The 23,025-nt window shown below is 56.7% G+C and overlaps 4 protein-coding genes across 5 annotated transcripts; 1 reads left to right on the forward strand and 3 right to left on the reverse strand.

Moving 5' to 3' along the window:
* Nucleotides 1–4: 4 nt before the first annotated feature.
* Nucleotides 5–2,471, forward strand: RAC3 (Rac family small GTPase 3; the record flags this gene model as incomplete). The annotated part of the gene is made up of 5 exons (XM_032178069.2): nt 5–279; nt 530–647; nt 770–832; nt 1,258–1,417; nt 1,517–2,471. Coding segments are annotated over 5 exons (747 nt in total), but the record flags the coding sequence as incomplete, so codon positions are not given.
* A 105-nt stretch (nt 2,472–2,576) lies between these two features.
* DCXR (dicarbonyl and L-xylulose reductase) lies at nt 2,577–5,445 on the reverse strand. 2 transcript variants are annotated; one of them, XM_058428935.1, is made up of 8 exons: nt 5,358–5,445; nt 5,177–5,274; nt 4,586–4,740; nt 4,448–4,490; nt 4,271–4,370; nt 3,992–4,056; nt 3,799–3,916; nt 2,577–3,175 (listed from the first exon to the last, which is right to left on the reverse strand). In XM_058428935.1, exons 1-8 carry the CDS (start codon nt 5,407–5,409, stop codon nt 3,165–3,167), a joined length of 642 nt encoding a protein of 213 aa, XP_058284918.1. In that variant the 5' UTR covers nt 5,410–5,445; the 3' UTR covers nt 2,577–3,164. The 2 variants fall into 2 exon arrangements, with proteins under 2 accessions (XP_058284918.1, XP_032032487.1); XM_032176596.2 differs by lacking the exon at nt 2,577–3,175 and adding an exon at nt 3,493–3,671.
* Nucleotides 5,446–15,374: 9,929 nt separating this feature from the next.
* On the reverse strand, nt 15,375–17,122 carry LOC116482999 (transcription and mRNA export factor ENY2). Its single transcript, XM_032176598.3, has one exon. It carries the CDS (start codon nt 15,846–15,848, stop codon nt 15,558–15,560), a length of 291 nt encoding a protein of 96 aa, XP_032032489.1. The 5' UTR covers nt 15,849–17,122; the 3' UTR covers nt 15,375–15,557.
* Nucleotides 17,123–19,040: 1,918 nt separating this feature from the next.
* RFNG (RFNG O-fucosylpeptide 3-beta-N-acetylglucosaminyltransferase) lies at nt 19,041–22,995 on the reverse strand. The gene is made up of 8 exons (XM_032176620.2): nt 22,729–22,995; nt 22,523–22,571; nt 21,889–21,991; nt 21,629–21,782; nt 21,160–21,248; nt 20,919–21,084; nt 20,275–20,360; nt 19,041–19,945 (listed from the first exon to the last, which is right to left on the reverse strand). Exons 1-8 carry the CDS (start codon nt 22,993–22,995, stop codon nt 19,864–19,866), a joined length of 996 nt encoding a protein of 331 aa, XP_032032511.1. The 3' UTR covers nt 19,041–19,863.
* Nucleotides 22,996–23,025: the final 30 nt, after the last annotated feature.

Genomic DNA, 23,025 nt, shown 5'->3' on the forward strand with positions numbered 1-23,025 from the left:
GCGCCCTTATTCACCACCCCAACCCCCGGAGCCCGGCCTGCCCTGGTCGTCCTCCAGCCCTAGGTCGCCGCGGATCTGGTGGGCTGGGTCCCCCTCTCGACCCCAGACGCCCCTAACTCGCCTCTGGCTCCGGGAGACGGGGCTGCCCTTGCTGGGCAGAGGGTCCGAGGCCGGGCCCAGGAGCCACGTGGCTTGCCCTGTCCGCAGCGCCGTGGGGAAGACATGCTTGCTGATCAGCTACACGACCAACGCCTTCCCCGGAGAGTACATCCCCACCGTGTGAGTGTGGGGGCTTCCTGGGAGAGCACAGGCCCTCCGTGTGAGTGTGGCATGGGGGGAACACGGGCAGGGTCTCCCCTGGGCTTCCACGTCGGCTCAGGTGGCCGTCTCTGGGCTTCCTGACTGGAGCCGAGTTGCTGGTCAGAGTTCTAGTTCCGTGCAGACTTGTGAACCCCAAGACACAGGCCAGCAGGGCTAGGGGTTTCTGGGACCCCTCCCAAGCCCTGACCCTGCCCTCACTGCTCTGCAGTTTTGACAACTACTCTGCCAATGTGATGGTGGACGGGAAGCCAGTCAACCTGGGGCTGTGGGATACGGCGGGTCAGGAGGACTACGATCGGCTGCGGCCACTCTCCTACCCTCAAACTGTAGGTGACAATGGGGCCAGCCCCGGGAGCTGGGTGGGTCCCTGAGGTCCGGACGAGCGAGCGAGGGAGCAGGGCCCTGGGGAGCCCCTGACCACTCCACCAGGTCCCACCTTTTTCCCAAGGACGTATTTCTGATCTGCTTCTCCCTGGTGAGTCCGGCCTCCTTCGAGAACGTTCGTGCCAAGGTAGGGCAAGGTTGGGGGCCCCTGTGGGGAGAGGGCTTGCCCCAGTACCTGCCCCGACAAGCTGTCCTTTCGAGGCAATTGAGATATGGTTCTGCCTGGGGTGGGCACATGGGGTGGGGTCCGAAGATGACCATGGGGGCTGACGGGGTGCCGTGGTGGTGGTCACAGCTCTCAAAACGGAGGGCTTCTCTCTGACTGCTGGGGATGGGCCTTGACTGGGAGGCCCTGGGAGGTCTCCAGGTTCCCTGGCTGCATGTTTGTTCCTGGTATCTCCCTACCAAATCCGCCCCTGGTCACCCCTTGAAAGAAGAAAAGCCAAGTGTAGCTCTGGAGCAGTGGGGAAAGTCCCTGAGAGCCGTGACTTGCTCAGGTGGGGCTGGGGTAGCAGACTCCGGGCTTAGGAATCAGAGTGTCTGTCCCTGCAGTGGTACCCGGAGGTGCGGCATCACTGCCCCCACACGCCCATCCTCCTGGTGGGCACCAAGCTGGACCTCCGCGACGACAAGGACACCATTGAGCGGCTGCGGGACAAGAAGCTGGCACCCATCACCTACCCACAGGGCCTGGCCATGGCCCGGGAGATCGGTGGGTAGGCACTGGCGGCCTGCAGGGAAGGGGCAGGGAGGCGAGGTAAGGGCCTCCCTGTACCCCACCCTCACTATCTCCCCTCCTCACTGCTGCTAGGCTCTGTGAAATACCTGGAGTGCTCAGCCCTGACCCAGCGGGGCCTGAAGACAGTGTTTGACGAGGCAATCCGAGCGGTGCTCTGCCCGCCCCCAGTGAAGAAGCCGGGGAAGAAGTGCACCGTCTTCTAGAGCCCTGGCCCACCCGAGCCTGAGGGCTGGCGGGGAGCAGCCCTAGACGTGTCCGCTGTTGTGTTGAGACGTGTGGTGTCCCTGAGTCGGCTGTGGGGAGCGGTGGGGGTGGGCAGGGGGGAAGCATGGGGATGAGGCTGGGTGGCAGGATCCTGTCCTCTCTGCCGCCTCATTCTGGGGTGTGGCTCCAGCCTTCCCTGGCCCCCGCCGGAGGCCGGGAGGGAGCAGGGTCTCCCTCAGGGCTGCAGGAGCAGGTGCAGGGAAGCCCCAGGATGGGCTTCCCTGGAGGGGGAGGGTGGGGGGGAGTTATGTTCATTGTGCCCCGAGGTGGGGCAGCCCCTTCTTATTTTATACAATAAACATTCGCCACCTACACCTCTTGCCTCTCATACCTGCCCTTCTGCCCTGGGGCAGTTTGCTCCTAATTCCCCCATGTGATGGTGCAGAGCGGGTCCATCACGCCCCAGCCACACCTCAGAGCTGAGTTCCCAAAAGCAGCACTAAGCTTCCTCCACCCTACCCCAGGAGAAGAGGGGCCTGCTGAGCTGCTCAGCCCCCAAAGGCGCCAACCCAGATCAAAGCAATAGCTAGTGCATTGAGCCCTTGGGATGATTGCTTGGCTGTGTACAAGGCCTCCCTCAGGCTGGTTTGCACCTCTGGGAGAGCACATGGCAGGGAGAGGCGGGCTGGTTCTCAGGCAGCTTTTGCTGACCAAGATGGTCTGAAAAGAGGCTGAAGCAGGTCAGGCCTCTCTGAGCCTCATGGGAGCCGAGGCAGCCTCCCCCCATCCCTCAGCTCCTCTGGCTGGCACTGGGAGTAAGGGCAATCCAGGCGGAGGGGCAGGGTGGAGGAGGGCGTGGGGGTCGGGCTGTGGTGTGGAGAGCAAAGAGAGCAGCGACCTGGCACAGTCTGCTGACGCTGAAGCCAGAAACGGTGGGCCCAGGACAGGCTTGAAGTTACTCGGGATTGGAGGGTGCCGTGAGGGCCACTGTCTGCTTCCGCCTTGTGCTGTGGGGGCAGCTCCTACTGGCTCAGGAAAACCAACTGCTGAATTCTTAAGAATTTGGCTAGCCAGTTGTTAACGATCATTAACAAATTATAGAAGTTTACAATTTGTGTTATTAAAAGCAAAATCAGCAAACGTCACTTCCTAGTTATTTCTGCATACATGACTTTTCTCCGCCCCCCGGTTATGTACATCTGTGGGACCTATGGACACAAACACCACATAACGGGGTGCTGAGGGCATCTCCTCCAGCTCCACGTTCAATGACATCTAACGGGTAGCTTGAAATCAGCTGTGGTGGGAGGGGGCTTGACTTACGGTTACTTGTCTAGACCTAAGATGATAAAATGCAGATTAGACTTCAGGGTGCTGTGTCTGTGCTCATTACATGGTGAATAGCACAAGCTGAGGAAACGCCCTTCTAATTTCTGAAAACCATCATCTGATTCAACAAAGTGGCTCAGATCACCGACGGAGTGGAGACGCTTGACGTCCTCGTTTCCCTTTTGTCTTACTCATTAGCTTGAAGGAAGAGGAGGCAACCGTACACTCACAGAGCGGGTGATCAACACTTACACACACACACCGTCTCACCCCAGAGGTTCTGGACAGGCCCAAAGGCCAACCTTGCTGAAATTCACCACCCTCTTTAGGAGCTGACCTTTCACCACCTCCTACCTCCCTGACAGAGAACTGGCCAGGCCTGAAAACCTCAGGAGTGGGTGCCAGGCTACCCCTTGGATTGGAATGTGAATGTCATGGGTCTCTGCCCGCATTCCACAGCCGGCCCCAAGCCCCCAGCTACCTACTGGCAGCCTAGGAATAGCACATAGCCTGGGCAGCAGAATCAGGTTTATTGGAGGGATTGGGGGTAGGATGTGCATGGCATGGGGTTTGAGGTGTGTGGAGGGAGCTCAGCAGGCCCAGAAGCCCCCTTCCACCGGCATAGTGGAGCCCGTGGTCATGCCGCTGCGGTCGCTCAGCAGAAAGAGAATGGCGTCCACCACGTGCTCTACCTCTGTGGGCAGGGCAGGGGTCAGGGGCATAGAGGAAGGAGGCTGCCGCCTATCTTTCCCTCCCACCCCTGCCCAGGGCAAGCACAGGGACTGCTGGCACCACGCTGGCTGGGCTCCCTCCTGACTCACCAGCAAACTTGCCAAGTGGGATTCGGTCCAGCATAGTCTTGGCCTTGTGGGGGTCACTCCAGGCGGCCTGGCCCATGGGTGTCATCACCACTGTGGGGTTTACTGCATTCACTCGGATCTACACCGGGACAGCTGGGGTCAGCAGGGCAAGTGGGGTGCCCTAGGTTGGGGGAGGTACCCCAGCCCTGCTCACCTTGTGGGGCCCAAGCTCTAGGGCCATCACCTTGGTCAGCATGTCCAGGGCACCCTTGGTGGAGCCTATGAAGAGGAACCCAAGCTGGCTGAGGCTGGGGTTGGTAATAAGGCTGAGGCTGTGGCTGGGGTTGGTGATGAGGGTGAGGCTGCAGCTGGGGTGGGGCTGAGGGCACAGCTGGGGCTGCGGTTGGTGATGAGGGTGAGGCTGTGGCTAGGGTTGGTGATGAGGGTGAGGCTGGGGCTGGGGTGGGGCTGAGGGCACAGATGGGGCACTCACAGTAGACGCTATGGTCAGTTACTGCCCGCTGGGAGCCCTGGCTGGAGACATTCACGATGGCCCCTGGGACTCCCCGGGCTATTAAGCCCCTGGCCACAATCTGGAATTGCAGCGAGACCGTGAGGCAGAGCTGGCATCAGTCACCAGAATTCCCGTCCAGCCCGCAGGGCAGCTCACCTGTGACACCTGGATGACCGCACGCAGGTTCACCTCAAAGGATCTAGAGGCCGAGGGACAGACCCTGGTCAGAGATTAGGGCCGCTGCCTCCTCCAGGACAGCCCCTCCCTAAGGTTCCTCCACCCTGACAGGCTCACCTGTCAAAGGCCTCCTTGGTGACCTCCAGGAAGGGCTGCAGCAGGGCGATAGCGGCGTTGTTCACCAGCAGGTCCACGGGGCCCACGCTGCCCAGCGCCCGCTCGGTGGCCTCCCAGTCACCCAGGTCCACGCACACGGGTTCTATCCCCGGGCACTGTGTGTACCAGGGGGCAGTTACCAGAGGTTCTGCGCCCAGCAAGCGGCACAGCTGGGGACTGGGGCTGGTGACCTTTCAGCCGGACAAGTAAAGGAGTTAGGAGTTCCGGAGGTGTCAGGACTGTGGGGCCAGCAGCCGGGCGCTACCTCCGGCCGGTTCACTTCCTCCCTGCGCCTGAACGCCTCCCGCCCGAGACCCGCTTCGCAGCCATTTCGGCCTCTTTCTGGGCCCGGAGGCCCTGGCGGCTCTGCCGGCCACCCGGCCGCCCACGCAGACCACCAGCCACGAGAGCGGGTGCGAGGGCGCCCAGGCCGCGGTGAGAAGCGCAGCGCCCGCGAGGGGAGGCGGAGTCGCGCACAGAGGTACCGCCCCCGCTCGCTGGCGCCCCCTCCTGGCTCGCCGCCTCGCAGCGCCGGGACCCGGCGGGGCCTACCTCGCGGACAAGGCTGTCAAGATCCGCCTGTGTCCGGCTCACAGCCACCACCCGCGCGCCCGCCGCGTGCAGCGCCTGGACCGTGCCGCGCCCGATACCTGCCGGGAGCGGGCTCAGTGAGGGCATCCCCTGCCTGCCTCTGCCCGCCGCCGGCCTTTGCCCACCTTTCCCCGCCGCCCACCTTTGCCTGCTCCGGTGACCAGCACCCGGCGACCCGCGAGGCCCAGCTCCATGTCGGCACAGTCTCCGCCCTCCGCACTTGGGCTGCGGAACTTGAAGCTCTGGCCACGGTGGGCGGGGCGCGGCGGGGCCAATGGCAGGGCGGCCTTCAGATAGGTGGCGGGGACATTCAAATAGCTGCTCTCCGCTGCAGTGATTGGCCGAAAGGAGTGGGCGCGACGGGGCGGGGCGGGGTCTCCACTTCCTCAGGGACGGGTCTTTTGAAGTGCCTGGTGTGACCCATCCTCCGTGCTCGAAATCGATTTAGTGGACCCTGGCTAGCATATTTTTCCCTGCCAAGATTATTGCAAAAAGACGATGTGGTGCTTAATATCAGAATGTGTGGTTAATATCAGTAAGAACACATGAAATGGAGAATTCAGGGCTAACGTTTCTTGTTTTGTTTCTGAAAACATCGGCATGTCCTAAAAAGTGTTGCCTGTGCCCATCATCTCTCAGGCTTGGGAGGAGGGCACCGCCGGCTCACTTTAAAGCCAAGGGAAAGAATTTGGACAACCAAGTACGTCTGGAGAAGACACCAATGTCGGCAGAGCTCCGCTTTCATCTGTGGGCAAAGTATTACCTAGGTGCCAAGGCAAGAGACTGAAGACACAAACTGTTTCAGTATAATAAAGAAAATAGTTAAAATAAAAATAGTCATAATACAAATTAGATATAAAAATAATCATGGATAATTATCAATCATTAGTATAAACATTATTAATCATTAGCTTTTAATATTACTCTTTGTTGCATTACTAATATAACCTAGGGACATTGTGAGAAGTGACCTAGAAGGCAAGAGGTGAGCCTTCTGTCACACCTGCATAAGGGCCACTTGAGGGCTCCTTGGTCAAGCGGTAATGCTGTTGTCTGGGAAGGCACCTGTTACTTAGCAGACCTCCTTTCCTTGGAGGAGTCAGGGAACACTCTGCTCCACCAACTTCTTGTGGGAGGCTGGATATTATCCAGGCCTGCCCGCAGTCATCTGGAGGCCTAAGCCCCTCCCTGTGGTGTTGTGCTTTAATGGTCACATTTTTTTTTTTTTTTTTTTTGAGACGGAGTCTCGTTCTGTCTCCCAGGCTGGAGTGCAGTGGCACAATCTTGGCTCACTGCAAGCTCCGCCTCCCGGGTTCACGCCATTCTCCTGCCTCGGCCTCTCTGAGTAGCTGGGACTACAGGCGCCCGCCACCACGCCCGGCTAATTTTTTGTATTTTTAGTAGAGATGGGGTTTCATCGTGGTCTGGATCTCCTGACCAGGTGATCCACCCGCCTCGGCCTCCCAAAGTGCTGGGATTACAAGCGTGAGCTACCGCGCCCGGCCTATGGTCACATTTCTTGTCCACTTTCATGTTCCTCCCGTGTGGGCGGCAAGCCACCCAGGCGCTGAGGCAAGAGACCGAGGACATGAGCTGTTCCAGTATAATAAAATATAAAACAAGAATAGTTATACCAGATATAGATCTTAGATATGATTATATATGAATATCATTAATCATTAATTTGTAGCAATTACTCTTTATTCCAATATTATAATAACCCCCGCTCTATAGTCATAACCTAGGAAAAACCAGGCCATACAGAGAAAGGAGCTGAGGGGACACAGTGAGAAGTGACCAGAAGACAAGAGGGTGAGCCTTCTGTTATGCCCGGACAGGGCCACCAGAGGGCTCCTTGGTCTAGCAGTAACGCCAGCATCTGGGAAGACGGCCATTGCCAGGCGGACCGAGGTCTAGCGGTAGCAAAAAGTGTCAAGGAAAAACACCCGCTACTTAGCAGACCGGGAAAGGGAGTCTCCCTTTCCCCGGGGGAGTTTAGAGAAGACTCTGCTCCTCCACCTCTTGTGGAGGGCCTGACATCAGTCAGGCTCACCTGCAGTTATCCGGAGGCCTAACCGTCTCCCTGTGATGCTGTGCTTCAGTGGTCATGCTCCTAGTCCCCCTTCATGTTCCATCCTGTACACCTGGCTCTGCCTTCAAGATAGCAGTAGTAAATTAGTGAAAGTACTAAAAGTCTCTAATATGCAGAAATAATGGTGTAAGCTGTCTTTCTCTTTGTCTCCTCTCTCTGCCTCGGCTGCCAGGCAGGGAAGGGTCCCCTGTCCAGTGGACACGTGACCCACGTGACCTTACCTATCGTTGGAGATGACTCACACTCCTTACCCTGCCCCTTTTGCTTTGTATCCAATAAATAACAGCGCAGCCAGACATTCGGGGCCACTACCGGTCTCCGTGTCTTGGTGGTAGTGGTCCCCTGGGCCCAGCTGACTTTTCTTTTATCTCTTTGTCTTGTGTCTTTATTTCTACAACCTCTCGTCTCTGCACACAGGGAGAGACCCACCGACCCTGTGGGGCTGGACCCTACACTCCCATACTCCTGGTTCCTCTTTAAAGTTCGTAGTAGATAGTAGTAGTAGAAGAAACAGTGAAAGTCTTAAAGTCTTTGATCTTTCTTATAAGTACATAGAAGAAAATGCTGATGTATGCTGTCTTCTCTGTTTCAGCTACCATAGGCCCCCGTCCTATGATCACGTGACTTGCTTCACCTTGTCAATCACTCGGAAGATTCATCCGCCTTAGCCTGCCCTCCTTGTCTTGTATGCAATAAACATCAGTGCGCCCAGTCATTCGGGGCCACTACTGGTCTCCGTGTCTTGATGGTAGTGGTCCCCCGGGCCCAGCTGTTCTCTCTTTATCTCTTTGTCTTGTGTCTTTATTTCTCACAATCTCTTGTCTCTGCACATGGGGAGAAGACCCTCTAAGCCCCATAGGGCTGTACCCTACATTCATCTGAAAGGGACTTGAACCCCAAGTCACCTTGGACAGCTAGCATCCGGCCAGGGGCACCTTTTAGAAGTTGAATAGGATAGGAAGGGATTGGGGTCATGGAAGTACATGGTGGTCCAGCAAAGACCAGCATTGCTTTCCGAGGCTTTGAGATCAGTTACAGATGCGTGTATGTGTGCACCCACACACACTGGGCCTCCATGTAAAAGCTACTTTGTTCTGTGTGTGGGTCATGGTAGGAAAGTCTAGAACTACTGCCCTTCTGTGGCCAGGAGTGACCTTCTGTGGCCAGGAATATGGAATTGGTGACCGTAGGGCCTTTGGATCATCTGGGGCTTTGGGCCCAGAGAGGTTGGCAGGCCGGAGGCAAGTGTGGCCAGGCACCGCAGGAGGCAAGGTCCTGGTTTGTTCTGGAGGAGAGCCAAGTGCAGTGTCCACATCAGACCTGGCACTGCAGCCGGTCCAACCCCCGCCTTGGCCACCCTGTAAACTCTGCTTTCTGCCCCTACCCTTGGAGCCTGCTTTCTGTCTGCCAGCAGCCAAGGGAAGGACATCCTTCAACCTGTCCCTCCTGGAAGGCCCATCTGCTTAGACCCCTCCAGTGGCCTGCACGTGCCCCCAGGAGAGTGGACCAGGCCTCACTGGTCCTGTTATCCGTGGCTCAAGCCCTGCTCCCTGTGAGTCCTGCTGGCTGATCAGAAGCACCCTCGGCATCCCCCACCCCCACCCTGTGCCCTGTGCCCTCCCAACCACTGCCTGGAGGACCCGATCCTGGCCCCGAGCCCTCTGCCCTCTTGCCCAGCGTTGGACCCTGTGCCCGTCCACTTCAGGCCTATAGCTCCCCAGATGGCATGGCCACGCCAGGGCCTGGCCTAGGCAAGCACAGCTGAAAACTGCAGGGCCTGCAAGACCCTCAGGCCAGGCCTGGGCTGTTGAGCCCAGATGCAGTCCAGGGGCTCTTCTCTTTCAGCGGAACTGGGAGCTGGGCCCCCGGCTTGGGCAGCCTCTTACGGGTGGCCTTGGGCGAGAGGTGCACCCAGAAGTGGAGGTGGATTCTCTGGGGGCGGATAAACTAGATTTGCTGCAACATGACCCCACCTCTGCAGCTCCAGCGGAACTCTCAGCCCCACCTTCCCTACAGAGAGCCTTGGGTCCAGGATGCGCCCCTCATTTTTCCGAACAGGCCGGGTCAGAGCCGGGGAGCTGGACTGAAGGACGGGGCCAGAGCTGCAGGGGAGAGGTGCGCAGGCTGCTCTCTGTCCTCTGCCCATGGCTGGCTGGGTGTGGAGAGAAGAGCCGTGGACAGCGGGAGTCTCCTTGCAGAAGAGTCGCTGCCCTTTGGTCCTCAGGCAGGGTCGGCGGTGGAGTGGGCGGGCATCAGGGTCTGCAGGCTCAATCGCCTCACGTGGGGTGAGAGGTGTGCCTACGGTCCCTTACTGGGGGAACCCGCCCCCAATATTTCAACATATGTTCTTTCTATTTTCCATAAGTGTCAGCCAGCTATATCCTTGCATGGTGGAAGAGCAAAAGGGTAAAACAGACTCCTCCAAGCCGTTTTATAAGGGGACTAATCCCACCATCTCCTAATCATGTTCTAACAGCCCCATCATTTAATACAATTGCATTGGTGTTTCAACATGAATTTTGGAGGGAAACAGGAATCTTGGCAGACACCGTAAGTTTAATCTCATTAGAGGAATCAGAATTAACGAGACCAGGATGAATGGTGATTCCTTTAGCAGAGGTGGATGCCCTACTTAACACCAGGCCCACCGAACCTTGAGGTAAAGGGCAGTGACCCTGTAGGGACAATTAAAGGCAAAGAATTAGGTAGTAAATTTAGAGGAATGGTACTACAGAGATCGACCGCCCTGCCCCCTACTATGGAGGTGGACAAGCATCGTATTGAGACAGAAGAGGCTGGGACCCATCTGGGTTGGCTGTAGGTAAATTTGTTTGTGCTGGGGACTGCGTTGGGACCGCTTGAAGCGGAAATGCAACATTGGTCTGAGTCTGAGGTGTCCCATTTGATATTGGGGCCTGGGACTGGCCCCGCTTCCTGTTTCCCTGGTTCTGTGGCAAGGGATTTCCATCTATATCAGACTTAGAGCGGCAAGTACTTGCCCAATGTTTACCTGTGCGACGATGCGGGCGCACAGTAGCAGGAGGATTTGGCCATGTTTGTTGAGCCGGCTTGGACACTTTTAAGTTTTTAACCGTGCAGTTTTTTTGAGTATGACTAAGTTGACTGCAATTATAACAGGCTCCAAGAAAAGGATCAGTCCAGCCAGTTTGGTTGCCGTCCTTCATGGCCCGTGCCCACAGCATAGCTTTGTGGGTCTCCGATCCAATGCCTTCATAAGCCTTAATATATGCAGGCAACACCTCGTGATCAGGTAAATTTTGTCGTTGGATGGAACACATGGCTGTTTTACACTCATGGTTCGCTTCTCAAAAGCTAACATACGAAGAGGAATACTTTGAGCACGCTCATCAGAGACAGATTTTTGAACAGCATCTTGTAATTTGGCCAAAAAATCAGGATATAATTCACTGTGACCCTGTTTAACAGAAGTAAAAGAAGCAGGAGCTTGGCCTGGGGTGCGTAATTTATCCCAAGCTCTCATACATACCTTTGTTACTTGTTCCGTGGTGAAAGCATCAAAGCCTAGTTGGGCGGTAGTATCAGAGTTATTATCAGAGCCTGTGAGCTGAGCCTGAGTAATTAGAATGCCATCAGCCCGATTTAGCTGAGCCTGCAGCTGGGCCTCCTCTGACCGCCAGGTACGGAATCGTAAATGCTGAAATGGGGTTAAAACAGCTTTTGCCAAAAGGTCCCAGTCTAAGGGAAGCAAAATGACCTCAGTACAAAGAGTCTGTGATACCATTTTAACATATGGAGAAGTAGGACAATACTGAGTACAAGCATCCTTGAATTCTTTTTAAAAGGTAAGATTGAGCGGCGCGTATCGACGCACTTGTACCCCTTGAGCATTTGGAGGTTCCAGTGTGACCGGTTAAGCCCACGCCTCTAATCCACTTACTTCTTTGTTCTGATGTAATAAGCGTTGCATGGAAGTTTCAAGAGCAGGCACACGAGACGGAGTCGGCATAGATGTGACAGGAAAAGCATGTGTGTAGATAAGGGAATCTGAGGTTGAGGAGGTCGGACCGGTATGAGAGTGTGAGAAAGGGGCATTGGAGGAGCAGAAGAGGCAGAAGCATACTGTGCAACCAGAGTGGCAGGGGCATCCATGTGTGAAGAAGGGTACAGAGAAGCAGATTGAGTGGATGGTAAAGTGACCGGTTGAGGAACCGAAATAACAGGAGGGTGAGGGGCTGCAGTGGACGGGGAAGGGCCTGTAGAATTACAGGTAAATTGTAGTTTGGTCTCACAGCCATTAGATGGCTCTGGAGCCAAAGGCTGCAAAGGTTTGAAGAGGGAAGAATTAGCATAGATATGTTGCCGGGCTGTCTGAGTCGGGGCTTCGGGAGCTGCAAGTATCGGCTCTTCGTGAAAAGAAATAAGATTGCCAGGTGCGGTGGCTCACGCCTGTAATCCCAGCACTTTGGGAGGCCGAGACGGGCAGATCACGAGGTCAGGAGATCGAGACCATCCTGGCTAGCATGGTGAAGCCCTGTCTCTACTAAAAATACAAAAAATTAGCCAGGCGTAGTGGCGGGCACCTGTAGTCCCAGCTACTCGGGAGGCTGAGGCAGGAGAATGGCGTGAACCTGGGAGGCAGGGCTTGCAGTGAGCCGAGATTGCACCACTGCACTCCAGCCTGGGCAACTGAGCGAGACTCCATCTCAAAAAAAAAAAAAAAAAAAAGAAAAGAAAAAAAAAAGAAAAGAAAAGAAATAAGATCATCAGGGGGTGACGTTAAGCCAAAGTCACTGGAGTTAGATATTGAATCCTCAATATCGTCAGGTGGGGGAGGAGTAGGCGAAGGGAGAGGCTGAGCAGATAACGAAGGCCGTGTGGGAGAGGAAAGCTGAGGAAGAGGTACAGGGTCACCAGATTCAGAAAATTGTGGTAACTGCAGGGGGTCACGGGATTGGTATGTCATTAGGACGGCACGTACCAAGGCCCAATCACCCCACACAGTGAGGGGAACGTAATTCCCTGTCGGGACCAGTTCCCAGAATTTCGTACCAACACGATCCCATAGTTCCACATCTAACGTTCCCTTTTCAGGAAACCAAGGACAGTGTTCTTCCACCGCCCTGAATAGGGTGACCGTATTTTCCATGGGAATCCGAACTCCCCGCTGTTTTAACAGGAGTTTAATACAGCAGAGATAAGAATAATGTTTAGACTCCATGTGACCCATAGTTACCCAGGACAATACAGACAACTCACCAATCGTCAGGGAGCCGAGCAAGCGTTTCTGTAGACCAGACTGACGAACGTTTCTCCGCACCTACCAAAGGGAATCGGGTTCCCACATGCACTTAGGAAAAAGAAAAACCACGTTGGCACGCCAGATATCGGGGGAACCAGCCCCCAATATTTCAATGTAAGTTCTTCCTATTTTCCATAAGTGTTGGCTGGCTGAGAAATAAAGAGAGTACAAAGAGAGGACTTTTACAGCTGGGTCTCCGGGGGTGACATCACATATCGGTAGGACCCTGATGCCCACCTGGGCTGCAAAACCAGCAGGTTTTAATTAAGGATTTTAAAAGCAGAGCGGGGGAAGAACAGGGAGTAAGTCACAAAGATCACATGCTTCAAAGGGCAAAAAGGAGAACAAAGGCACTTCCGGAGGCCAAGGCCAGTGGATCACCTGAGGTGAGGAGTTTGAGACAAGCCTGGCCAGTGTGGTGAAACCCCGTCTCTACTAAAAATCCAAAAATTAGCTGGATGTGGTGGCATGTGCCTGTAATCCCAGCTACTCAGGAAGCTGAGTCAAGAGAATGATTTGAACCTGGGAGGCGGAGGGTGCAGTGAGCCGAGATCGCACCACTGCACTCCAGCCTGTGTGACAAGAGTGAAACTCCCTCTCAAAAAAAAAAATTAAAAAAATAAAAAGTTAAAAAAAATTTTTTTTTTAAATAAGGCCGGGCGCGGTGGCTCATGCCTGTAATCCCAGCACTTTGGGAGGCCGAGGTGGGTGGATCACGAGGTCAGGAGATCGAGACCATCCTGGCTAACATGGTGAAACTCCATCTCTACTAAAAATACAAAGAATTAGCCAGGCCTGTTGGCAGGCGCCTATAGTCCCAGCTACTCGGGAGGCTGAGGCAGGAGAATGGCATGACCCTGGGAAGCGGAGCTTGCAGTGAGCCAAGATCACACCACTGCCCTCCAGCCTGGGTGACAGAGCGAGACTCCGTCTCAAAAAAAAAAAAAAAAAAAGATTGAGCCCTCAGAGACACAGGTGCAGTGAAACCATTAAACGGAGGCCAGTAGCATGTGAACCACACAGGCAGGGCCGGAGGGAGCACAGGGGGCTTCCTGGAGAGGTGGGAGGAAGGCATGACTGAGAGAGAGCATGGGGGACCCTAGGAGGGAGAGGCCACCTGTTCAGGGCATCATGTCTGTGTGCACACACGCAGAGGCACATGCCAATGTGAGCACATGCACTTGGGCATACACGCAGGGACACACACAGGCACACATGGGAATAGACACACATGAGCATTCACACGGGGACACAGGCACACACGGGTGTAGACACACATGAGCATGCACACAGGGACATAGGCACACACGGATGTAGACACACATAAGCATGCACATGGGGACACAGGCACACAAGGGTGTAGACACACATGAGCATGCACATGGGGACACACACAGGCACACACAGGTGTAGACACACATGAGCATGCACACGGGGACATGTGTGTGCACCCGGGGACACATGCATGCCATGGCATAGCAGCCACACAGGACACACACACACACACCCACGGGCATGCACACGTGAGCACACATGGCAATGCATGGACTAGGCAGCCACACAAGTGCACATATGAAGCACATGTGAGCATGCAGGCCTGAGCATGGGGGTGCACGCACTGCAGCTGACAAGCCAACAGACATGTGTGTATACACATATGTATCCACACCCCCCACAGGCATGCACAAGTGAATATGTGTGTAGACACACAGTCGCACACGGACACACATGCTCTGGTCCATGGCAGCGAAAAGGACCCTGGAAATCAGCAGCTTCAGCCTTGATGTTTCTCTCTGTGAGGGTCCCTGCTAGGAATCAGGGTTGGCCAGGACCCTGTCCCTGGGCTCAAGTCCTCCTGCAGGAGAGTCACCCTCAGGAGGGGACAGACCCTGGTGCTCCCTGAAGCTGGGCCACATGGCTGAACTTGGGGCAGGGCAGGTGAAGGCAGCCAACGTGGTTACAGGTCTTGGGTGGCTGCTGGCTTTCCTGGCTGAGCCAGGTTTGCACCTGGTGCTGGGAGCTGGGCCTGAGCCTGGAGCCCTGGAAAGTAACCATAGGTGGGGGCTGGGGAAAGGCTCCCACTCCAGGAGGAAGGCCAAGGGTTCCCTAAGGCCATATTGTTTCTTCTGGACAATGAGGGGGTCAAAAAGACTTAAGAACCCCCAGCTCCCATCTTCCACGGGACAGCTGGCCGGTCCTTCCAGGTCTCAGGATGGTCCCATGTGGCAAGGCACCAGCAGGGTCCACTGTCCCTAAGATGAGCAGATGGGGGTGGGGCCCTCCTGTTCGTGTCTGGCCTTCTGAGCCTCTGTAGTCCCTACAGGGAGGAGGATGTGGGGCTCAGGCTTCCCCGGGAGCCCAAGGCCGGGGGGTACGATCGACTCTGGGGGTGTCTGTGGGCTCAGTGCTAGGCCCTTCCTGCCATAAGCACCCCCGTGGAGGAGCATTTGAGCTCCCAGATGCTATAGGGAAAGTTTCCTGCAGGGTCTCCTCTGAGGGCCGTGGAAAGCCATGTGTAGACACTCACCTGCCCCAGAGCCTTCGGTGCTCCAGGAGCAGAGCCAGGAGCCATCCCCGCCACCTCCACGTGCCCTGTGCCTGGGCGCCAAGCCTGTGGCTCCCCCAGCGTGGGCTGGCAGGTCTTTCACTGCTCAGACTCCGGGCTTTGGGAGGTCGCATGTTTTGCGATTGCAGATGCCCTACTAATTTTTGTATTTTTAGTAGAGACAGGGTTTCACCATGCCCCCAGCCAGGCTGGTCTCAAACTCTTTTTTTTTTTTTTAAACTCATTCATGAGATATTTATTAAAATAACACATTTAGGGAAAAAAATCAATACAATGTATACATCATTACTGAAAACTGTATACCATCATACAAAAAAGGATTTTATTTTGGGAAACTGTTTTCTAATTTATGGCAAGTTTTACTTTCAGAAATAAAACCACAACAACACAATCTAATTCAATCTTAAAGGCTGGCATGCTGAGCAAGGAATGTTCTTATTCTTTGTAGGAGCTCCTTCTTTACACTGTCAGGTACCAGGGCTCTGCCTTTTGGAGTGATTTCAGCCACCAAGTCATCAACAGTAACGTGTTCTAGTCCTTTTTCTTTAATGACCTCTTTACAGTGTGCCTTCAACTGATCTTTCCAGCCACATTCAATTAATTTAGCTCTCAGCAACTCTTTGAGGCGTTCTCTTTCTCCAGTTTCTATCAACTTTTGGTTAATCGGTGCTCTCATCTGCGCATCTTTGTTCATGGTCTCAAACTCTTGACCTAAGATGATCTGCCCGCCTCAGCCTCCCAAAGTGCTGGGATTACAGGCGTGAGCCACCGCGCCCGGACAAACCCAGCCAGTTCTTTTTTAAATGCTTAGTAGGATGTACCAGTGAAACCATCAGGCCGAGGACTTTTCCTTGTCAGGAGTTTTTTGATTACTGACAAGGCTGGAGTGCAGTGGCACCATCACAGCTCACTGTAGCCTCAACTTCCTGGGCTCAAGCCATCCTCCTGCCTCAGCCTCCCGAGTAGCTAGGATTACATGTGCACACCACCGTGCCTAATTATCAGTTTTGTTTGTAAAGACAGGGTCTTGCTAAATTGCCCAGATAGGGTTCAGGTGATCCTCCCATCTCCACCTTGCAAAGTGCTGGGATTATAAGCATGAACCACCATGCCTAGACTCTTTTTTCTTTTAATTATTATTTTATTATTTTTTAAAACTTTTGTGGGTACATACGAGGTATATATATTTATTGGGTACCCGAGATGTTTTGATACAGGCGTGCAGTTTGACAGACACATATCACGGACTATGCGGTGTCCACTCCCTCAAGCATTTATACTCATTTTAATATTATTTTTTAAGTTTTTATTATTTATTTTTTTTGAGACAGAGTCTCACTCTGTCACCCAGGCTGGAGTACAGTGGCGCGATCTCGGCTCACTGCAAGCTCCGCCTGCCAGGTTCACGCCATTCTCCTGCCTCAGTCTCCCGAGCAGCTGGGACTACAGGCGCCCGCCACCACGCCCAGCTAATTTTTTGTATTTTTTAGTAGAGACGGGGTTTCACCGTTAGCCAGGATGGTCTCAATCTCCTGACCTCATGATCCGCCCACCTCGGCCTCCCAAAGTGCTGGGATTATAGGCGTTACCCACAGCCCCCGGCCTGTTTTAGTGTTATTTTTAAGCTGCTCCACACAGAGTAGGGCTATGCCACAGGCAGCGTGGCCCAAAGGAGCCTTCTTTTTTAATGTAAGGTTTGCGACTGTAAATATCCCCCTTAGCAAAATGGTATCTCTTAAGTTTTGTTTTTGTTTCCAGATATTTTGTGATTTCTTCCTTGACCCACTGGCTAAGAGTGTGTTGTTACATTTCCACAAATTTGTGACTTTTCCAGATTTCCTTCTGCTGTGGGCTCAGAGATGAAACTTTGTATAATACATTTTATTCTGTTTAACAAATGGGGTCTCCCTATGTTGCCCAGGCTGGTCTTGAATTCCTGGGCTCAAGTGATCCTCCTGCCTCGGCCTTCCAAAGGCTTGTGCCACTGTGACAGGGCTTAGTATCTATCTTTTAAAACACACTGGGACTTGATTTGTGGTCTAACATCTGGCCTCTCCTGGACAAAGTTCTCGTGTGCTCGAGGAGAGCGTGTGTTCTGTTGCTGTCGGGAGGTGCTCTCTGGATGTGTTGGAGCTGGTGGTTTCCTGTGTTGTTCGAAGCTCCTAGGGCTGAAGGGAGGTGTCCACTGAGTGTGGACACTGTCTCATCAAGTGCCATGACACACTCCATGTGACCTGTGCCTGTTACCACGTCGCTGCCTTGTGGGCCTAACAGCACCTGCCTATGGGACCCTGGCTGGTTTCTTCTCACCAGGCCAGCCCCCTGGAGCCCCCCTGCCTCCTCCAAGCCCTGTTTCCTCCAGAGGGGTGGCTGCCCCTGGTTCTCTTCTCACCCTTGCCCATGCTGTCTCTCTGCAGCTGGAGCCAACTGGGTCCAGCAGGGACTTGGGGTGGGACGGCCAGAGTCTCCTGCCAGAACATCGAGCCTGGGACTGGCCTGCCTGGGAATGGTTATTTGAATCAAAGTGGAAAACTGCTGGTTTGAAATGTTTATAAACATAACCCAACAATACAAACGGGAGCACCGTAACTGGTCACTTAGGAGAAAAGCCTCAGGACCTTGTGGACCTGAACTTAGGCCAAAAAAAATGGAGAGGATGAAACAGGATGACCTCCCGGACCAGGCACTGTGCAACCTCAGAGTGTGGCTTAAACACGAATGACCATCTCCTTTCAGTTAGACAACAATAAAATGCTTTAGGTTTTAAAACTAGTGTTGACAGAGGTGAGGTAAAATGGATACATTATTTTCTCAGAGATGCTGCAAGCTGGACTCTTCTGGAAAGCGCGTGTCCACCAAGATTTGCTAGAGCCTCACGCCCTGGAAACAACCCACTGGGGACACTTTGTCCCTAGACACCCTTTCTGGGGCGTGAATGCACTCTAGTCCACATTCCCCACACTCCAAGGACACCGGGCCCGTGTGGCACAGGCCTGGGAGGGAGGGAGATCCACATGAGGTCAGAGGAAGGCGCAACACCCAGACCGTGCATCCGGGAGAGCCAGCGTGAGGCCCCGAGACCACACGGGCAGACGCCCACCGCGGACACAGGGGACGCCTTCTCTTGGGGCGTCTACAATTCTGCAGCAACTTTCAAGAATTCGCTTTTCTCTCATTTCTGTCGAAATGCAGGTTTCAGACTTGCTGAAATTCACCCGACACTTGTTCTGAGCCCCAAAATTCCTCTCCCAGCCCAGAGCCTGCAGTGGACAAAGCCAGGGGCCTGGGCTGTTGGCTGAGCACCCAGTCATGATTAACCTCAAGTCTCCTCGGAGTGCCTTCTACTCCAGGCTGAGCACAAATGAGACAGAAACCAGCAAACTCCACGCGGGTTATGTGGGTGCCTCCTCTCTGCCCTCCACACACCCATGCATGAGTGCACACACCCACGCACGCAGATACTGCCACGCACACACCCACTGATGCACACAGATGCACACACGGGTGGATACTCACCTATATGCATGTACACACCTGCTCTCAATGTGTCTGCTCAGCCTCGTGTACACACCCATGCACACCCACCCTCATACACACCCACGTGCACCTGGCTCCACACAACACACGGGAGGAGGCAAGCACGATGCTCAGGAAGGTGGTCTCTGAGGGCAGCATCCAGTGTCCCTCCCTCCCGGCAGGACCCTCGCACACCACCTCTGCTGGAGATTTTGGCTTCCAAAGAAGAGTCTGGTGGGTTCAAGGCTGGGTGGGCAGGACAGCAACGATATAGCCCTGCCTGGGACAGAGCCTTCCTGGGGTAGAAGGGCGACACGGCAGGGACCCGAGGAGAGCTGGGCTGGTGGGTGACTAAGACAGGAGCCATGTGGAGTGAGAACAGAGCCTTTACTCGTGCTCGGCAACAGCAAAGCAGGAGGCAGAGGGGAGATGACAGCCCCTGTCCCATTTCCCTCCATGGAAGGCACCAGGCGGGGAGGTGGGTCTGCTGGGATGGGCAGGTCAGCGGAACAAAAGGCTCCTGTTGTTTATGGGCCCAGGCACAGTGGGGCAGGAGCACGACCCAGAAAGTAGCCCTGAGCCACAAGTCAGAGCGGAGAAAACATCTCTGTGGTCCCGGTCAAGAGGCCTCCGAATGAGGTGCCTGAACTGAGAGCAAAGCTCTGGCCGAGAGCATGACCTTCTCGGGCCTGAGTCCTACTGTGGTGCCCGGCCGTGCACCCAGCCTGCGGCAGAGAGGGCGGCATCCCCCCACAAAGCCTGCCAGGCTAAGCCCTTGCAACGGCCGTGGCTGGGCCAGGACCTTGGCCTGGAGCCTGCTCCTCGGCACCTAGCCAGCCTAGCACCCGCCTTCAGCAATAGGTAATGGAGCCTGGATGGCAGCTCCTTCCCAGGTGCTCAAGTGCTGGGGTGGAAGCCTGTTCTCGTGGGATCAACCCTGTGGCTGGGTCGGGGAGAGGGGCACTGAGGCCCTGGCCATCAGCCTGGCTGTCTTCGTTCTCCCAAAACACCCATCACCGCAGCCCACCAGGGGCTGGGAGAGGGGGGCTGCAGGCTAGCCAGAGGGTCTGCCAGGTGCCTGCATCTCACTGGTGTGACCATGGCACCTGAGGGAGCCCACTGAGGCCATAGGGGGCTCTGGCTCCCCGTACCTGGGACAGAGCCAGGCAGCCCTGGGTCAGGGGTGGTTGGTGTCACCGAGAGGTCGGGGCGCCCTGCTTCTGCCTGGGACACCAGTCCGTGTCTGGGTAGAGAAGGCAGTGGATAGACTTAAACCTGAGGAAGGAAGAAGTGGGGGTCAGGGCCGTGGGTGGAGGGAGAAGTGGGGGTCAGGGCTGTGGGTGGAGGGAGAAGTGGGGGTCAGGGCCGTGGGTGGAGGAAGAAGTGGGGGTCAGGGCCGTGCGTGGAGGGAGAAGTGCGGGTCAGGGCCTTGGGTGGCGGGAGAAGTGGGGGTCAGGGCTGTGGGTGGCAGGAGAAGTGAGGGGCAGGGCCATGGGTGGAGGCAGCAGTGGGGGTCAGGGCCATGAATGGAGGAGCAGTGGGGGTCAAGGCTGTGGGTGGGCGTGCTGATGCCTGAGGGCCTGCCCACACTACTACCCACTCACCGTGTGGGGTCCTGATGCAGGCTGAAGCCTCCAGCCACATTCACCACGTTATGTGGGTTCTCAGGACCCCCATAGCTCAAGGTAACCTGGGCGGGAACGGTGTGGGCAGAGTGTGGCCTGGTCTGGTCTCGGGCCACGCCTCCCCCTGGCCAGCAGCCCTGCTAGAGCCCCTTTGCCCACCCTCTTCTCCCCAAGTCCTCGGGGAGGCCGGGCTTGGGAACAGCATTGAAGCGTGGCATGAGCTGAGTAGGGGGACACCTCAGGCGGAGCCTGGGGGACAGGAGGTAGGGATCTGAAATCTCCAGAGCGAAGCTGACCCTCATTCCCTGCCTGCTCCACGCGATGCAACCTGCTCCGACTCACCATCACCATACAGACCACACCCACTGCCCAGCTGGCATGGGGCCTCCCTGGCCCGAGAACTGTGCTTTTCCCCTCGTCCCTCTGCCCCAGACACCATACCCCATTGTACCTGAGGACCCTGTGTCCAGTAGGCCAAGGGGCTTGTCCAGGGTCCACCCCCAGCCACACGCAAATCCCACCTGCCTGCTCAGCCGGGCATCGGGCTGGGGCAGTGGGGCCCCTGGGGGAGTTGGGGTGGGGCAAAGCCCACGTGGCAGAGGCACCCAGAGTGGCGCCTGTACCTGCTGGAGCAGGGTGTCCGGCGGCAGCCTCTGCAGGTTCTCCAGGTGAGAGTGGAAGAGGGGGCTGTGCAGCAGGCGGGCGCCCAGGAGCCCCTCCACGATGTAGCCCACTGTGCAGTCATCCGGCAGCCGCACCTGCTCAGCCGTGCTCATGAAGCTGCCCAGGCTGCGAGGAGGCCGGTCAGCACCCTTCAGGTCTCAGCCTCCACCTCCCAGCCCAGGCAGCTAGACCCCCACTCACCTGGCCCATGGGCTCATCTTGAGGGCAAGGCCTCTGCTGAGGCAGAACCCGGCCCCACCAGTAGCAAACCAGAACTTGACCGTGGTCACCTGAGGATGGGGTGCTGGTCAGAGCTGCCCAGGACGGGGCTTCTCACCCCTGACTCTTCATGGGACTCCCCAGGCATCTTTCTTAAGTTGCCCCTTAGGAGATCCTACCCAGGTAACAGAAGCTTCCTGGGGCAAGAAGGACCGAAGGCTTCTGCAGGCCATTGACCCGTGGCCTCCAGACCCTCCCCACCTGGCCCAGACACCCCCTCTCTGCCCAGTACGGTGAGGGCCTCGTGGCCTGCTCCTGAAACACCACATGCAAACCACCTGGGTGGATCTGCTTGGGCCCCCAACCCTATGCCCTTCTCAAGCCAGCTTTCCACGCCCTCTGCTGTGCCTCCTGGGCTGGTGTCAAGGAAGGAGTCTGCTCCGGCACTCACAGTTCTGCCACCCTGGACCCTCTCGGTGGCCTCGATGGGGTGGTCCAGGCTGGGCCGCCCCAGGTAGACGTCCTGGCTGGGTGAGAAGCTGGAGAGCAGGTGCAGGAGGCTCCTGGGGTTCACATAATTGTCATCATCCACGTGGCAGAACCACCTGTGGGCGAGGGGAGTCCTGGGCACGAGGGCCTGGCACGGCTGGACAGGAGGCCCCCACCCAGCTTGGCTCTGGGCTCTCTGCGGGTCGGGTCAGCGCCGCGTACTTGCGACCGGACTCAATGAACTTGTCGTACTCCACGGACATCTTGCAGCAGAGGGCCTGACGGGTGCGCACGGCCGAGCAGTTGGTGTTGATGACACGGCCGCCTGCGAGTCAGAGACAGGGGAAGTACGCACGTAGAGGCTGGCACTGGGGTTGGGGTAAGGCCTGTGCCCCACCTGCCCCCAAGGGCCAGGGCACAACGTGGCTGTCTGACACGCCTGGACACCTTGCCTGGGTCCAACCACAGCCCTAGACCTCACGCGCTGACCCTGCTGGTGCCCCCGAGGCTGAAGCAGGCGGCCACCAGTTGGGATCTCTTAAGTGGAAACAGGACGGAGGCAGCTCGCCCTGATCTGGCCTGGAAAGGCGGATTCCCTGCTGGCGCTTCTTCAGGGAACGTGGCACTAGCCCCACGCCCCGGGAAGCGGCCAGTGTGAGAGGCTGGTGGGGAGCAGAGCTTGGCTGGCAGGGGGGGCCCTCCGCAGGCCGCGTGACCTGGGCAGCATCGGGGCCTCCCCGGGCCTCGGGAGCCTGGGCAGAGAGGGCCACCCACAGCAGCGAAGGGACCGTGGCTTCGGAGCGAGGAGGGCTCGGGGGGGCAGGTCCCGCGGGCGCCGGAGCGGGGGGACACTCACCGCCCTGGAGCTCGAGCTCAGGGTCGTCCCCGTCGGTGAAGATAAACGTCTGGGAGAGAAACAATCTATGAGGCTTCGGGGGCGCTGCCCAGGCCGGGGACCGACCGGCCCCGCGCGGAGCCTCCGGGGGCCTGGGCCGGGCCTAGACCCTGGGAGCCGGGGCGGGTGGGCGTGGGGCTCGCCGTCGGGGTCGGGGTCCGGCGCACCTGCCGGCGGGCTCGGGAGATCCAGGTGCGCAGCAACAGCCGCAGGCGCGGCCCGTGGTTCTTCCGGGTGGTCTTGACGGCGATGAAGACGTCGTCGGGCCGCAGGCTGGGGGCGGCGGGCCGGGACAGGGGCGCGCGCGGAGCCGGGGCGGGGGTCCGGGCTGGGGCGGGCGCGCGGGGCAGCGGCAGCGGCAGTAACAGCAGCGCGGCCAGGGCCGCGGCCAGCGCGAGGCAGGCCCGGCACAGCGCCCCACGCACGCGGCTCATGCGGCCGCCGGGACCCCCGGCGCCGGGAGC

This window comes from Hylobates moloch, unplaced genomic scaffold, assembly GCF_009828535.3.
Source record: "Hylobates moloch isolate HMO894 unplaced genomic scaffold, HMol_V3 SCAFFOLD_15, whole genome shotgun sequence".
Classification (NCBI taxonomy): domain Eukaryota; kingdom Metazoa; phylum Chordata; class Mammalia; order Primates; family Hylobatidae; genus Hylobates; species Hylobates moloch.

Bases quoted from the DNA above. Each gene is read 5' to 3' on its own strand.
- DCXR (XM_032176596.2), bottom strand. From the start codon at position 5,409: ATGGAGCTGGGCCTCGCGGGTCGCCGGGTGCTGGTCACCGGAGCAGGC. The intron at 5,275-5,357 runs GTGGGCGGCGGG...CGCTCCCGGCAG, and splicing joins GGTCACCGGAGCAGGCAAAG to GTATCGGGCGCGGCACGGTC. The intron at 3,917-3,991 runs GTGAGCAGGGCT...GTCCCGGTGTAG, and splicing joins TAGAGCTTGGGCCCCACAAG to ATCCGAGTGAATGCAGTAAA.
- RFNG (XM_032176620.2), bottom strand. From the start codon at position 22,995: ATGAGCCGCGTGCGTGGGGCGCTGTGCCGGGCCTGCCTCGCGCTGGCC. The intron at 22,572-22,728 runs GTGCGCCGGACC...TTTCTCTCCCAG, and splicing joins TCTCCCGAGCCCGCCGGCAG to ACGTTTATCTTCACCGACGG. The intron at 21,249-21,628 runs GTGAGTGCCGGA...CCCCATCCTCAG, and splicing joins GGGTCCAGGGTGGCAGAACT to GTGACCACGGTCAAGTTCTG.
- LOC116482999 (XM_032176598.3), bottom strand. From the start codon at position 15,848: ATGAACAAAGATGCGCAGATGAGAGCACCGATTAACCAAAAGTTGATA.